The sequence below is a fragment of the Cebidichthys violaceus genome, unplaced genomic scaffold (assembly GCF_023349555.1).
Source record: "Cebidichthys violaceus isolate CVI_PGR_0920_01 unplaced genomic scaffold, fCebVio1.0.p SCAF_3, whole genome shotgun sequence".
Lineage (NCBI taxonomy): Eukaryota > Metazoa > Chordata > Actinopteri > Perciformes > Stichaeidae > Cebidichthys > Cebidichthys violaceus.
The window spans coordinates 4712168-4728218 of record NW_027176483.1 but is presented as its reverse complement, the minus strand read 5'-3'; the positions used below and the strand labels follow the sequence as shown (position 1 = coordinate 4728218).

Genomic DNA, 16051 nt, shown 5'->3' with positions numbered 1-16051 from the left:
ACCTGTGGTAATTGGTGGAAGAGGGCGGGACATACGAATAACACGCCCATGGTGCGTCTGCTTTAATCTGTCGGACTACGAACTGTTCCTCCAGGACTGGCGCTGAACTGTGAGTTGGACTTCGGTGTTTCTGTTCTATTGAGGTCAAGTATTCTGTCGGGCCGCATCCGAGCAACGGCCAGCAACTTTTCTTATTTTAGTGCGTGTGAGTTGTGTGTTTGCGTTAGTTAGGGTTTGGGCCCACCGTGAGGTTAAGAGTCCAGTTGGCTGTTTGAGCTAAGATTGTTCCAGGGAAAAAGTGGTAAGAGGGGTGATTACTAGAGATGTTGTTAGAGAGACCTCTAAGTTCAGCGTGTGGTGATGTTTTGGTATAAACCAGTTCAGTTTTGTTTTCCAGCAATTCATTGATCTGCTAATTTGAACAGAGGCATATTACTGCTTCAAAGGTTATTTGATATTTCAAAAGGTGTCTAATCTGTGTTATTTGTGTTTTTGTTTTCTTTCCACTGAAAGGGTTTCTGATATTTGTACAGAAGGTATTTGTTGTTTCCTTTCATTCAAAAAAAGATGTTTCTATGTTTAGTAGAAATAGGAAAATGTTGGTCTATTAACAAATGAGTAAAATCAACAGAGATTTGTTCAGTCAGGCCAACAAACGTCATCTATCCTTTCACTTTGTTAGTGTCATATATATAGCGGCTATTTGCATAGTCCGCAGTCACCGCTATGATTTCACACTTGAGTTTGTGTACAGATTATTTGAATGAGATATGGCCTGTGATACGGAGCTTTATAGGCTGGTCAGGCTATAGCTGTTTCCAGTCTTTGTGCTACGCTAAGCTAACTGTCCGCTGAATAAAAGCCAATAAGCAAATTTCCCAAAATGTTCAATGAATGCTGATAACACGCATCATAAAAGTGAGGCATAAAACATTCACATGATGGTGAGATGTCAACAAGTGGCAGTCTGCACAAGTAGAGCTCAACCTCCCAACACACACACACACACACACACACACACACACACACACACACACACACACACACACACACACACACACACACACACACACACACACACACACACAATACCAATTAGAGAGGCTACAAATAAAGGTTTAATACTAGAGACGATCAAACGAGGCCGGTGAAATCATCCCCCTCTCTCTCTGAAACGGGCCCACCTTTTGTTTCCGAGTTGCTTTTGGCGTTTACACACCCCTGAGTGTTTATCGGGCTTCAGTAGCCGCCTCAAACACACCGGCCACTTCCACAGGAATGCAGTGAGTCGTGTCAGAGAAAAATTAAAAGGCGGATCCGGCTGATAAGATAAAGAGACTCGGTGAACTCTGAGACAAAGATTTAGAGTGATACCAAACATTCCCAGGATTCTTGTGACACTTCCCATTTTCTTAAAGAATGAGCTTCATTAAAAAAAACAAGACAGGGGGCTTTTTTTTTGGGGGGGGGGGGGGGGGGGGATGCTGCCAAAATCGACTTTTGGGTAGTTACTCAAAAGTAGAAGTTGGGTTCCAAGTGGAGATGTGTACCATGTGAAGCAGTTTGCAATTTTCACAAAAATGATTACAGAAATAAAAAATAAATGACAGCTGTGGAGGAAAGTAGACACTGTTTTTCCAGGTGGTTACAGCATTTTATCTCGCCTATGGGCTCCAATTACAATTAGTGAGACACTGAGCAATGAACTGGAAAGTATAGCTCTCTGAAGAACAACTTTAGACCACCATTAAGAGAGTTTTGCAGCTGCGGGGATTGAGGTACACTGTGACTGCAACGCTTGAAATGGTGGATTTCAGTGCAACTCCCCTTTAAGACGGAGCGAGGACACAGAGGGTACAGAGTGCAGATTCAGAGCCAGAGAGGCACGAGAGCGAAGAGACGGCAAGCAGAGTGAGACATAGATGTCCGCTGATAGCTCGGAGTCGTGAGTAGATCCCTTTCTGACAAGGAAAGGTATCTAAAAGTGGATCCTAATTTCAATGACCTATGACTCTACATGCTGAATCATGTTAAAAAAACCCTGATTTGTGCAGATTACTGCCATGCTATTTTAACAAAATTCATCATGACGTAACAACAGCGTGCAACTGTAGTTCACAACACATAATCCTCGTGACTCTGAAGCAAAATCACATCATCATTAACCACAAATTCACAATAGACCTCTCAATTAATCAACTGATCCTCACACAATCATTAATTACACCTACACACGAGCCATAACTGCCCCAATACTCTTATTTCCCTTTTTTATGGCCATGTACTTTGGTTAGAATAGGTGATTGCACACTGCCATCTAGTGGTAAAGAGGAGGAAACACCACGATGCACCATGTAATTGTGTTTTCTAATTCGATTGCGCTGCACTGGCCTCCATCAAGATCTGATTTAACCTCCCCCCAGTGATCTGACTCACAACACCAACGTTCAAAAGCGTTGGTGCACTGTTGGCCTTGATCGCGCATTACTGGAAGATAATTCCGTGTGTCTGGTGTAACCCGTTTCTAAGACCAGGTGGCTGTGGTTTACAGCAGCAGGACAGATCACATTTGGTAGATCACAAAAGTAGGCATCTAATAGATGTTATTCATTATTTTAATATTTGGTTAATATAGTTTTATTCCATTTTTAATGCCACACCCAAAAGTCTGTATATTGCTTAATTTGTTTTACTTTTATCCATGAATACATTATGTATTGTACATTTGTGTAGATTAGTCGATTTAATCAATTGACAGAATATAAATAAATTAGCTATTTTCATTATCAATTTAGCGTTTAAAGTACATTTTTTAAACTAAATGAGAAAATAATACTGTTTGCAGTTTCTAAATTGTGAATAGTTTCTGGTTATGTTATTCGTCCATGAGAGGAAACCATGGCTTCTGTGAACTTGTGATGGGCAACTTCTGTTCAATGATTACAAGACAATAATCAGTGGAATACTCCACAATACAAACAATAGTGAGGTGCAGCTCGAATCCTCATTATTATACTGTGTTTAGCTGAGTTGTAGGTGCAACAAGGGTACTCATTATATTTTTGTTCAAACTCTCATCTGTTTTGTCGAGGTTCATGCAGTGTTTCCCACGGGACTTCGTGAGACTGTGGTGGGTTGACCTCCGACCCTCCAGGGGAAGAAGAAAGTTTTGTACATTTTAAAGCTGAATGCATCAATCTGGTGCACTTTCAGAGCAAAATTAGGAGATTAGAGCTATAAAGAACTTTGCACTTTTGTAAACCATGGTCACATCTTTTTAAATTGTTTGTACATTAAACTATTTTCCTTTCATTTGGAGGGGAATCCTTTCCCTCTCCTGTTTACAACCCTTAGTTAAAGTCGTACACACGCGTCTGTATTATTATTATTCAGGTTTTGGTACGTTTACTGAGCGTAATCACTCCGCAATCATATCACTGCTCTCATACGGTGGTTTAGAGCTGATGATGCCGTCCCGACCGACAGTACCGGCGTGGAAGCACAGCACCCATCCTCCGTTTTCTCCTTAGGTTAACACCGTTTGCCCTGTCAGCACTTTTGCCGTAGTTTGCACCGTTAGCGCCTTTAGCTTCCAGCTGCCGACTCGCCATCGACATGTTGAGAGCCGTTGAGAGGATATCGCAAAGCTCCCAATTTTGGATCTTGCATCTTTAATACCCAAAATATAGATTCTGTTTGTGGCGTCATTTTACTTGGTTCAAGGGTTCAGGAATTCTGTATACAATTTGTGTCGACAGTCTATATAACTGTGCAGTTATTACCAAGTTCTGTTATGATGTGGGTGTAAAGGAAATGGCAAATGCATGTAACAAAAAACCTAAGATTAACACTTACGGTTTTGATTATAGGCTTGCAGACATTTCTGTCTTAAATTTTTCCAGCATAGCGTTGCTTCCATGCAAGGCAGCCGAAAAAGCCTTTTTTTTTTTTAATTAAATTTTGACAAAAAGGGCATGCCTAGCCTTTTTCTCCAAATACACATAAAACCAGGAATGGAGGCAACAACTCTGGGCGATTTAACGGGGAGGGGGGGGGGGGTGTCCAGCGTTATTCTGGGAATTAAAAGAAATCACTAAGTAGCAGTTTTCCGTGTTCTGGAATTTTAATGGTGTTTACGGTATTTTCATTGCAAATGCCTCTTACCATGTCTTTGAAAGCATTCTCGATGGCTCCGACCACCAGGCTCTCGTGCGAGACCTTCTTCTCGGTAAAGAAGCGTGTGGGTGGGGTGCTGGGTGAGCCGGGGGCCCCCGCGGCGCCGCGGAGGGACGCGGCCCTGGTGAGGGCGCGCTGGGACGTCGGGGTGAGGTGGTGATTGATTGGCTCCTCCCCGAGGCACGTAGGGGGCGTCAGGTTCGGACTGCAGACGATCTCCATCACCTCCTGAAGGTGCAGGGCGATGTGGTGATGTAGAAGGCGGGCAGCCACTACAGCCGCCCCAGAGCCGGCGTGGCCGTCGAACATCGCCCAGTAGTGGAAGGTGAGGCTGTCGGAGCTTTCCTGGATACAGATAGGAGTCAAACGCACATCAGACGATGACACATTAATCCATTGTGTCAATATTTGCATCTGCGGGATGTGTCATGTAAGCAGAGGAGCTTTGTCAGGCCTTGCATTCTCACTTCTCAACCAACTAGTGACTGAAAATCCATTTATCTATTTACTGTGTAAATGATCATTACGTTTGTCAGCTGAGAATACTAGCCATGGATTGTATTTGAAGTCTTTATTGTCACCTGTAAAATGAAATAATCAGTGTGTACATGGTTCCCTACTAATAATGACCAATGAGCCAATCTAATGTTTCAAGATTGAATAAGGATCTCTAAATGTATGCTCGCAACAACAGCTGCATCCAACTCCAAGAGTTAGGTTTGTATTAGTATCTATAATTATTAAAATTAATGAAATGTAACGACTCATCAGCCCAAAATTACTGCTTTGGTTCCTTACCTGGAGGGATCCACCAATCTCAAGATACTGTAAAATTCAGAAATAGGAAATAAGAAAAACAAAACATATTTCAGCTCTATGTGGCTTTTCTCTAATCTTTGTTTTTTTGATTGTGATATACTGGATAGTTTTACTTCTTAAGCACTCTAAAAAGGTAGGGGAACAACACACGACATTTAGTATGCGACATGTGGCGGGGGAAAAAGGTTGGGAAACCACTGACGTATAGCGTCTCAGTGACCAGAAGAATAGAATCCCTTGTTCAACACCAGGTTGGACCAACTTTAGCCCTGAGTGCAGGGAGACTGGAACAGAAAGCTACACGCTCCAGGTGTCAAAGCCGCCTCAGGCAGACATCAGTGATTCACACGTTGCGCAATCTTCATGGGCGAAAGCTCCATTCTATTGACGCTGCATCTAAATTCATCCCGTCCTGTAGGTGTTCAGAGGGAACGCTTTGAGGCTCTCGTTCGGTGACGTCTTCTGATCTAAAAGTACCCTTCATCCAGCGGTTGCCCGACCTGCTCTGCTATGATGTTGATGTTAATGTACGCTCTGGGATCAATGCCTCAATATGCAGATTTGTGTTCCAAAGCTGGGTGCTGTCATCTGTGTTGATCTACAAAGTGCTACCTCCCACATAATATTCAGACAATGTGGCTTGTGATCCAGTCCAATCGTTGCACATCTTTAAGTTTGCCGCCTTCAAAAAAGTGCAGCGACTCTGATTTTCCATCCCCCACCCCCCCCTTCAATGGCCATGCTTTGTCCATTCTGCTAAGATGCACATTTAACTCCCTTCTATGTCAAACAAAATGAAAGTATAGACATTGAGCTGCTACTGCACATATTTCATCACGCCATAACAATTATGTAAAGTGAAAAATGGAGGGCTGTTTGTTCTGCAACGGCAGGGCTTATACTGCATTTTTCTGGTCACCGTGTGGTGATCATCGCTGGCATATATTTCTGCACACACTAAAAAATCTGATTTTCTAAATATAGTGCAGGCAGGTTCTACAACATGAGCCTATGAAGGAAGCAAAGAAGCACTACAAAGGCTCTACACTACTCGTATCGGTCTAGTATCACTGCTGTAGTGAGTCATGAGGTACTTGCATGAGCTTGCTGTAGGCTCTGGCTGGGCCTGAGTAAAGTACTGATGGGCTGAGGAGAAATGTTAGCAGCAATATTACTTTATTGTACACAACGTACTGTGCTTGCAGCAGGACACGTGGTTAACTTTAAAGCCTGTGTGTTTCTGTGAGGAAATGTACTCGCATCCGCCTGCCCATGTTAGTGGCCGTCAAGAGCTGCTGGAGGCCGAGGCTGCGATGTGTGAAGGACGCTGTGCAGTGCGCCCCAGTAAACCGCTGACGGGACCGGATGAGGGGACAGTGGGTCCCAACAGCAGACCCCCAGGGGCATTCAAGGACTACATCCACTCTGACCGTTACCTGGATTTCATCATTACCAGTGAATAAATGCTAAAATGTGGAAGCTTCGAGTCTGTGACCAGTGTTGACATTGTTATCATGAAGATGGCTCAGGATTAACATTTTTAATGGTCTTGAACTGAAAGTTATTTATTCTTAAATAATTCATGTTTGAAATGTTGACTTAAAAATATAATAAATTAAGGAATAACATGACTTGTTTAACTATTTGTATTGTTTTTTTTCCTTTCCAATTTTTCTTCAATACCCAGAACTCATGATGTCAGCAGCACACATATTTGTCCACGTACAAGCAAAGCAATTCATCTTACTTTGGTTTGCATTTTATTCTCCACAGTGTAAGAAATACGGCTTCGATTTTGACCCTTGAGACCCTCTGAAAGCCTTGAGAGCTAAACTTTGGGGGGGAGGTCTTGGGAAAGATCTGTTTGCTCTTAAATTGCCATTGAATACCGGGTTGCTGCTGTTAAGGCTTCCTGCATGGGTGGCATTGTTACAAATGGTAGGCAATGCAAATATCGTGTCTTTTGTAAAACCTAATGTTGCCCCGTACAACCTTAAAAACTGGATTTTTTTTTCAAGGTAACATAGAACGTTTTACAATCTCTAGCTCTGTGCTCGCTGTGACTGAACTGTGAAAGACTTGCTGTGAGAGAGTGAGGAGACGCTGCTGTGTGAATTCTGTTGCAAGGCATATTTGTTGCGCGGTTCATTAGTAATCATTAGTAAGTGGTTGTGTGATTGGCCATATTGTTAACGATATTAGCTTTGGAGCGTATGAAGCCTAGTTGATTGCGTTGACTTGCATCCATGACATCTATTCACATTGGCTCTGTGTAACACTTCAGCATAACACTGGAGCACAAGGCGCCCCCGGATGCCACTGGGTAATTTGCAGGCTGGTTCTCCAGTTTTAACTCGTCACCTCCCGTGGTGATAAAATGTGTCTGCAAAATGTCAGATGGTGGGAAGCTGGATATTTCCTGATGGAACCAGACCCATGTGTTTGACTCACCGGGCACTCCCGGGGGCCCAAACCCTCTCCGTTGGGCAGGGAAGACCTCCTGCGGGTCGTAGGGGTCCGGTTGGGCGTGGAGCTTCCTGCAGGTCTCTTTTTAACCACCAGCACCTCACAGCAGGCCTGGTCCTCGTTTAATGTGCTTTTTCCTGCATTGATCACCCTGAATGTAGAGGGGATGAAATGACACCAAACAGGGAATTTAACACACAGAACATAAAAGATAAAGAGATAATAAAAACTTGTTTAATTAATGACAAAACAATGTAAGAAGATATTAAAGAAATTAGGGATATGACATTAAAAAGCCTTATATATTACAATACCTTAGACCATTTAAATGAACTGAGCAAATATTTGTTGGAAGTTTGAATAATAAACATGCCGTTCGAAAGTTTAGAATCGCCTGCCACAAAAGTTTGATTCCGCACAGTCAGAGGGCTCAATATTTTTGAAGGGTCTTCCATGCTTCTAGGTTAAAGAAAGTCTTCCTTACAAAAAGATATTTTGTTTGAATTATTTAAAAAAAAAACAAAAAAAAAACAGTACAAGGGTTCCGTCAGCTGAAAGAGCAGAAAGAGACAAAAGCACTCTGAGCAACAGTTGGCAGATTAAATAGTAACAATAATGCCTAAAGAATGTTTTAGCAAAGCTGCACTTAAGACTTCAAATGGAAATAGAAGGTTAGTCTATGGTTAGCACTGTTGGATCAGAGTATATCAGCTGCACATACTGGACTGACAAAACACAGTTCAAACCTATTCAATCTAACTGCAGACAAAGAACCGGGTTCCCACTATATTTAGAGCCAAATAGCTCTGTTGTGCTTCAATAAGACTTACGCTTTTCTGGAGTGGAAAACAGATTCTAAATCAAAAGGGTATTTAGAGGAAGACATGGTTAATACAGTGTTCTCCCCTGGCATGTAACACTGTGGGGACATCGACTAAATGAATTATTAAATTCTTCTTCTGTTGGGACCAAAACAACGGACATCTGTTGTCATCTTCACACAAATCATTTCAAGCAAAACAAAAACATTTTGGTAACAGCTGTCTTGGATTAAACTTGCAAATTTCCAGAATGTTGATGGTGAAAGGTGATGAACAGCTGCAGGTAATTCAAGGGCTTCAATCTCCTCCTTAGCGATCTCCTCCGAACTCAGGGATATAAACCCTTTCCAAACTCAATTTCTGTTTCCCTTCATGGCATCATATTTATTTTTTTGATAATCAAAAAGGGAGACAATGTGAGATAAAGTCAGAAAATACACAGTCTTTGAATACCCATTTCAATTTGAGACCCACGCATGTAGGTGAGAGGACAGAAAGATACATAAATATGTATTATACAACCCCTGGCAGATGGTGTACCGCTGCTGCGAGCTGCTGTAGTCGTGGACAAACACACGCTGCTTCACAATACTCCAGGCATTCTGGATTTAGCCACACCGTAGGAGATGCTGAGTCTACAGTGGCCCTATTAAAACTGTGCGCATGGTATCTTATACAGTTAGAGCTCAAGAAGTTAGATGGACAGGGACAAAATGCAAAATCTAAACTTGTGTTTTTGTTGAAGGCGTGTTAATGGAATTCTATCACTTTTTATGTCAACAGACATTTGTCATAAAAATGGTTATTATGCTTTAAGACTTAGAGAATGGTAGCGTGTCACTTTAAGACTTAGAGAATAGTAGCGTGTCGCTTTAAGACTTAGAGAATGGTAGCGTGTCGCTTTAAGACTTAGAGAATGGTAGCGTGTCGCTTTAAGACTTAGAGAATGGTAGCGTGTCGCTTTAAGACTTGGAGACTGGTAGCGTGTCGCTTTAAGACTTAGAGAATGGTAGCGTGTCGCTTTAAGACTTGGAGACTGGTAGCGTGTCGCTTTAAGACTTAGAGAATGGTAGCGTGTCGCTTTAAGACTTAGAGAATGGTAGCGTGTCGCTTTAAGACTTAGAGAATGGTAGCGTGTCGCTTTAAGACTTAGAGAATGGTAGCGTGTCGCTTTAAGACTTGGAGACTGGTAGCGTGTCGCTTTAAGACTTAGAGAATGGTAGCGTGTCGCTTTAAGACTTGGAGACTGGTAGCGTGTCGCTTTAAGACTTAGAGAATGGTAGCGTGTCGCTTTAAGACTTAGAGAATGGTAGCGTGTCGCTTTAAGACTTAGAGAATGGTAGCGTGTCGCTTTAAGACTTAGAGAATGGTAGCGTGTCGCTTTAAGACTTGGAGACTGGTAGCGTGTCGCTTTAAGACTTAGAGAATGGTAGCGTGTCGCTTTAAGACTTAGAGAATGGTAGCGTGTCACTTTAAGACTTAGAGACTGGTAGCATGTCTCTTTAAGCAATGTCTCAAGTGAGACTCACATCAAATAAATGAGACATTATATGGCTACATGTTGATATGAGAGGCAGCCATGATTACTTCCCTGTGGAGGATCTTATATAAATAATCCTAATTGGTCCTGGGGATGAACATGCAGAGCACAGACCCTCTGTCTCCAGCTAAGAAAACACCGTGGGTTGTAAAAGCGACAGGATATTGACTGGGCAGACCTTCGCTCAGTAAGATTGATTTTAATTGGAGTCTTACACAATGGGCTATTCACCACTTCCCTGTCCTAAAAACTAATAATAGCACACACCCTGCGGTGTGTCAATAAGACAGGTTTACATGAAACACCTTATTTGCCTACTGAGCAGTGGTAGTTGATCAGTGAGCCGTATGGATCCTCCATCACAGCATATACACAGTTGAACCGTCACAGTGTGAAATAAAGTTTTTAGACATTCATATTATATATTATATATATTTAAATCAAATATCGAGGCAAAATAAGCAACAGCTTAAGCATGAAAGTTCATTCCTCACCTTGGGAATAGTCTGACAAAAAATTATTTTAACTTAATTTAAAAATGTATATATATATTTTAGAGTGCAAAGAGGTGAGGATTACATTTTTTTTACTTAAGCTTTTATATATAAAAAATCTGGATTGTTGTATTTTAGAGGGATTTAAAACCGAGTTTATCCGTTTTATTGTTAATTACTTAAGAAAATACTTTCCCCAGCGTATCCAGTCCACCCTTCCAGACAGCAGTGATCAGCTTTCTGCCACAGTGGAGTTTGAGTTCTCCCACAAGCTTTTAAAATCAGTCCACGAAATGATGGCGTGGTCCGGAAAATTGTCACGTTATGTAAGTATACAGTACGTGATGTGTAGTTAATGTGTTCAACTCCTTCCCCTAACTTCATACGACAAATAGAGGCCACAAACCTCAGACACCATCATGCGTGTCTGAGACCAAAGCACAGCAGGGAGCCGCGGTCATTTGACCCCGGACGGTCACAAGATTAAAGACAGTTGAGCTTTCGAGCCTTTCGTCTCTGATGTGAGAGGAGACGCCACCCAGACCCCGAGGCACGGGATGTGTCCGAGAGCAGGGCTGTCAAATTCGGTTACCCCATTTCACGTCTTCCCATTTGAGGCAATGGCATGACCTCAATTACTCTGTCAGAGCTGCAAACTACCGTGTGCCTTCTTTTTGGGAGTCTCTTTCTTCTTTTTTTTTTCGGCAAACACATGACCTGAAGTTTTGTTCCAAAAGGCATTATCAGACGCCACCAGGTCATTTAAGGGACGTTCTGAAACCTATCTTTTATATTCCAATATCATCTATATTGGCTCTTTTGGTTTTGCATAACTTCTTATTGCAGAGTTTACCTACGTTTAGATAATCCTTATTTGCTACATTCCTTTGTATCTATTTAGCTACTGTACTTTCTGCTGCAACGTCTTGAGTTGTCACAAATGTCATTTACGATAAGGATAACAATGATCCTACGGCGTTATTATGGAAGTGCGTAACAAGTCTCGTTCAATCTTAACTCATAATTCAGGTTAAGGAAAGCTGGCACTGAACTGAAGCAGCATCACGTCGTTTCTGCCTCGATGTGGCCGTGGTGATGTAGCAGAAACGACACAAGAACTGTGTGCTGTATCATGTGATGAAGCAGTGTGTAAGAAAAAAAAAAGAAGAAAAAAAAAGAGTGGTGCTCATGTGCTTCCTCTCCACATTGACTTAATTTAGCTCCTTTACAGTGAAAAATAGCAGAAAAGACTGAAGAGTGTGTTGCGTTTACATGTTTTTACCCTTTTTAAATCTTGTAAAAACATGCCCTAAGTTTATTCAAAAACACCCGCTTCATGCTGTTTAACATCTACTTTCTTATCTCTGTTATAGATATCAATACTGAGTGTGTCAACCTACCCCTCTCCACACATACGCCAAAGCCCCCGAAATGCCCCCTCGCACACGCAAGTCCGCTGACCTGCAGACAAAACGTACGGTGTGCTCGTGTTCAGTTTACGGACGCATATTGATCGAGGATTGATCGGACTGCTGCTGAGGTTGCAAAGTTGTGTTGGTACTGGGTCAGTAGAGCGAAAGGGATAATGAATGAAAGAGAAGCTTTGTCACAACTCCATTTACCCCCTCAGTGCCACAAGCAGGCTGGAGGAGGTGGCCAGAGGAACGACGTGGAGGACAGAGGGAGCTAAGGTGAAGCCCATGTCAACCGTGTTTTTTGCCACATTATCATCAAAATTGGATTGGATTGATGAAGTCTAACATGTGTTAATGAAAACTACAGAATTGGCTTTGGCATCAATCATCCCACCACCGGAGAGATTTCTGTCTGCTATATGTTATGCTCATTGCCAGTCTTGGTTCATTCTTGTTGAACCTCACTTTTATCAGAACTAAAGCCACACATTAGGTGAAGACCACAGCTTTTTCGCTGCCCCGCCTCTCGTCCCATCACTGGTCTCCCTCCTACAGAGTAGCTTGGAGCAAAAAAAAAAAAAAAAAAAAAAAAGGTAGAATGGAAACATCCAGAAAGTATGAGAGTATAGACCAGGTTAAGTAGTCATGTAACTAAGGCTGCAAGTAATGATTATTGTCATAATCTATTTACCTCTCAGTTAATTCAGGGATTTATTGATCACCTTTTTTCATTTGACTGCACCCAAAGAATTCAGAGGAAGGGACCAGGACTTACTTAAGAGTGTACAAACTGCTGTATGTGTACACTAACCGGAATTTAGTGATGTAAGCTAGTCACTACAAATTACTGACCGCAAAATATTAATACCTTATTAAGGTATGTTAACTGTCACTTGGCAGCGAGGTCGACCCCAAGAATCGTTTGTGTTTGGAGCCGATGTCTACGTATATCGGTGAAAAACAACCGGGGGAAAGTGTGCCGGAGAAGAGAAGGTGGTGAGCAATACTCACTGATCCATTCAGATGATTGTGCTCAGTGGACCTGACATCCACTCAGAGACGGAGGAATCAGAGTCCTTCTCGCAGGAGCGTGGAACTGCTCTTCCTGTCTCCACGGGGAGCAGCTCTATGAGCCAGGATAACCTCAGCAGTCGGGATGTTGAAACGACCCTAACGGCTAACCCAGAGACCCCTCGCCGTCTGACCCCGTTAACCTTTACACCATATCATCTCATATGGACTCAGTATTTCTCCACTGGCAGTAAGATTTCACAACAACAAAACCCGCTGGTCAGCCAGCTGTTGACAAATCCCCAGTATGGCTCAGTCCTGGCTGATGCTACGCCAAGCTGGCACACACACACACACACACACACACACACACACACACACACACACACACACACACACACACACACACACACACACACACACACATTCCTGGCAGCAGCATGACATCTATTCATGAAGTAGGGCTGTTCAACTGATCCTGTAGAATTCTTCATTCAGTATGGCGATTTTAATAAGAAACAGAAACCAGTACAATAATTGGGTTTGTGTTTGAATCATAAACTAGCAATCATTATGAGTTAATAATGAAATACACATTTAGCAAGAAAATTTAAAATAAAATCTGGATTACCATTTTAACTAGAATTATGCAACCTACTTTAGAACATAGGAGTGGGTGATGGTTTCCTTTCTTTTCGGTCTTGAGATTAAAAATTCTTCACGGCAGATTAGCAGGAGGAAGCATAGCGGAGGGCGTGTGTGAGAATCAAAGGATTTCTTCAGGGAAGAGACCATATAGACCTATCTTGCACTGAAACAGTCAATTAATCAAAAAGGTCAATCAATAGAAATGTTATCAAGGAGTGAGGGAATGAGACCGACAACGTGGTCAGTTGTGTCGACAGCCCTGGCTGACTTCAGATGACCAGCACTTGCTGGCTGAAGTCGAAACATTAGACGCAAAGAGATGTGGGGAGCGTCTGCACGCAGCGTTCCCACTTAATGCCTAACATCATCGATTGAACGATTAAGCCGAAGGAAACGGGCGCTCTATCATAACAGCATATCAACAGCGTGATGATAAGACTTCATGTCGTGGAAAAAAAAAACGAACCAGAATTTCTGGATTCAGGGCACTGAACTGCCACGTCTCACACACACACACACACACACACACACACACACACACACACACACACACACACACTGTGTTGATAGGATCGCCTCAAAGACTGAACTGTGACCTGTACAGTTATGAGACAGCCTTCGCTAACCGGCCCGATACTCCAAGCTGGGAGTGGAAGTGATTGTGACTCTTGTGCTCTCGAGCGTTTGGACGACTATGAGAGCAAGTGTTTGTCCTACTTTTGAGCTGAGTCCTGTCAAAGGCGAATGTAAACTACATGAAGTGAAAAAAGGTTTTTTGTTTGTGTAGTACAGGTCTCGTTTAGGCCTGCTCTCACCGGCATGCAAATGAAGTCCTTCCTGCTCCCCCTCCTGTTTGTTGCCGTTGGAAAAATATTCCACCAAGTCTGCATTTCCTCATCTTCTGCCCCTTTTTTTTTTTTTTTTTTCTCTCTCTCTCTGCAGCTGCACTCCCGTACTATCGACACAGTTCATAGAAGCAAAAAAGGAATAACTTTGCTTTTTCGTGAGTCAATCTGCTGCACTGGATGCCGTTTATAATACGTCCTTTTAGAATTCAACACAGCCAGTGAGTTACAGCCTTGGCAGGAAGGTGCGGGATGCCAAATGGATTGTGAACGCCCAAACATAAGATGTGATATCAATAATACAACGGATGATCTCAGGTCCGGTTGTGATTCTGGTCTCAGGTGTCAAGTAAGAGGAGGATGACTTTTAGTGTCTGACAAGAAAAACAAGAGCAAAGACGCCTAAAGTACACGGTCAAGTTTTACCGGCTTTACTGGGAGAAAGTACTACTAATACTATGCGCACAACATAGCAATGAAACAGGTTGAGTGGTAAACTTGGTGACTATTCTACCTATTTTGTGAGAGTTTTCCTGACCAGCCTCATATGCATACATACAGGTTCCATTAAAACACGTTATTGCTATTCAGAGGGTGCAGTTTGTTGATCTCAAATTTCTTAAAAATAACAACACAATGATCTTCTATCTTACAGAGTCTGCACCTATAACAATCTTACGGTATTTGTGCATCATTACTACTGCATCAAAGCACTCCTTTATGGCCTAGATTATAGAGACCTTATCTATGTATGTCTTATCGGCACATCTGATGTTTATCACTGAAAGGCCAGCTGCTTCACCTTGGCCTATTTCTATTGCTCCATATGAATCCTGCCATAATACAAAAAAAAAAAATAACAATAATAACGGCGGCTGGTGCTCATGTTTACGCCTTGATGAGTGATCTCGGGGTTTTTCGGGGAAGGACGCGCTCACGCACTTCGAAAGGATGCTCTTGTGTGTGCTGTGCGAGCAAAGATGGACGCATACAGGTTACTCACTCTGCGTAGCCGGTGGACCACGGCAGCCGTTTGGTCTCCTTCAGGATGAGGATCGGTCTCGCAATGTGATCCGCCGAGCACTCGATCTCGTCCGGCGACAGTCCCAGGAACTCCGGTCTGCTGTACGGGTATTTCAGCGGCAGATCCGAGCCGCCGGGGTGGTCACCGTTAGAGCCACCAGCCATCATACCTCCCATAAAATTGGCCACCGCAGATTTCACCCGCGTGAGCATGGTCCTGCTGCGGCGTGGGTCCAGGCGATGCGATTGCGCGAGTCTCTCCCCCCCGCCCGATTGATCCCCGCACGGCGACGCAGTTCCGCGGCGTGAAAGGTGGAAACAGAGCGGCCGTAAAGACGCATTCAGCCCAGCGCTCCCCTCGGTCGAACGCGGAAATAGAAGACAACTCAAAGCAAGCGAGCGCTGCACGCTGGTCATGTGACAACAAACCGGTTGCCACTGGTGGATTTGGTCGCACTGGCATCTCAGTTGAGGAGCTTACTGGTGACAGTGCTGGAGGTCAAAGGTGCGTAATCCCGGAGTGACGATTACCTCCTGGGCAAGGTGCAGCGCAGATGGGCGCTGTCATCGAACTGGGCTTTCCTTGTTCGGATCATAAAGGTCACAAAATGATTAGAAGATTGTCACAATCTTCTAATCAGGCCTGGAGCATACACAAACACTATTTAGCCATGTGTTACAGCTGGGGTCCCTGAGCGCCAAAACAAGTAATGCATCATTTTGTGAAGCAGATTTCAATAGTTTCTGACACTAAATACATTGAGCAGCTAAGACTGCTGCGTACCCACCTGTC

At 43.1% G+C, this 16051-nt stretch overlaps 1 protein-coding gene across 1 annotated transcript in view; it reads right to left on the bottom strand.

Moving 5' to 3' along the window:
- Positions 1-15626, bottom strand: part of ppm1h (protein phosphatase, Mg2+/Mn2+ dependent, 1H) — a 30627-nt gene extending 15001 nt beyond the window's left edge. Inside the window, exons 1-3 of the mRNA XM_068722392.1 lie at positions 15239-15626; positions 7447-7612; positions 4165-4521 (exon numbers count right to left, since the gene is read on the bottom strand). Coding sequence (XP_068578493.1) covers positions 4165-4521; positions 7447-7612; positions 15239-15471 — 756 coding nt within the window. The 5' untranslated portion in view covers positions 15472-15626. The remainder of the gene's footprint in view (positions 1-4164; positions 4522-7446; positions 7613-15238) is intronic.
- Positions 15627-16051: the final 425 nt, after the last annotated feature.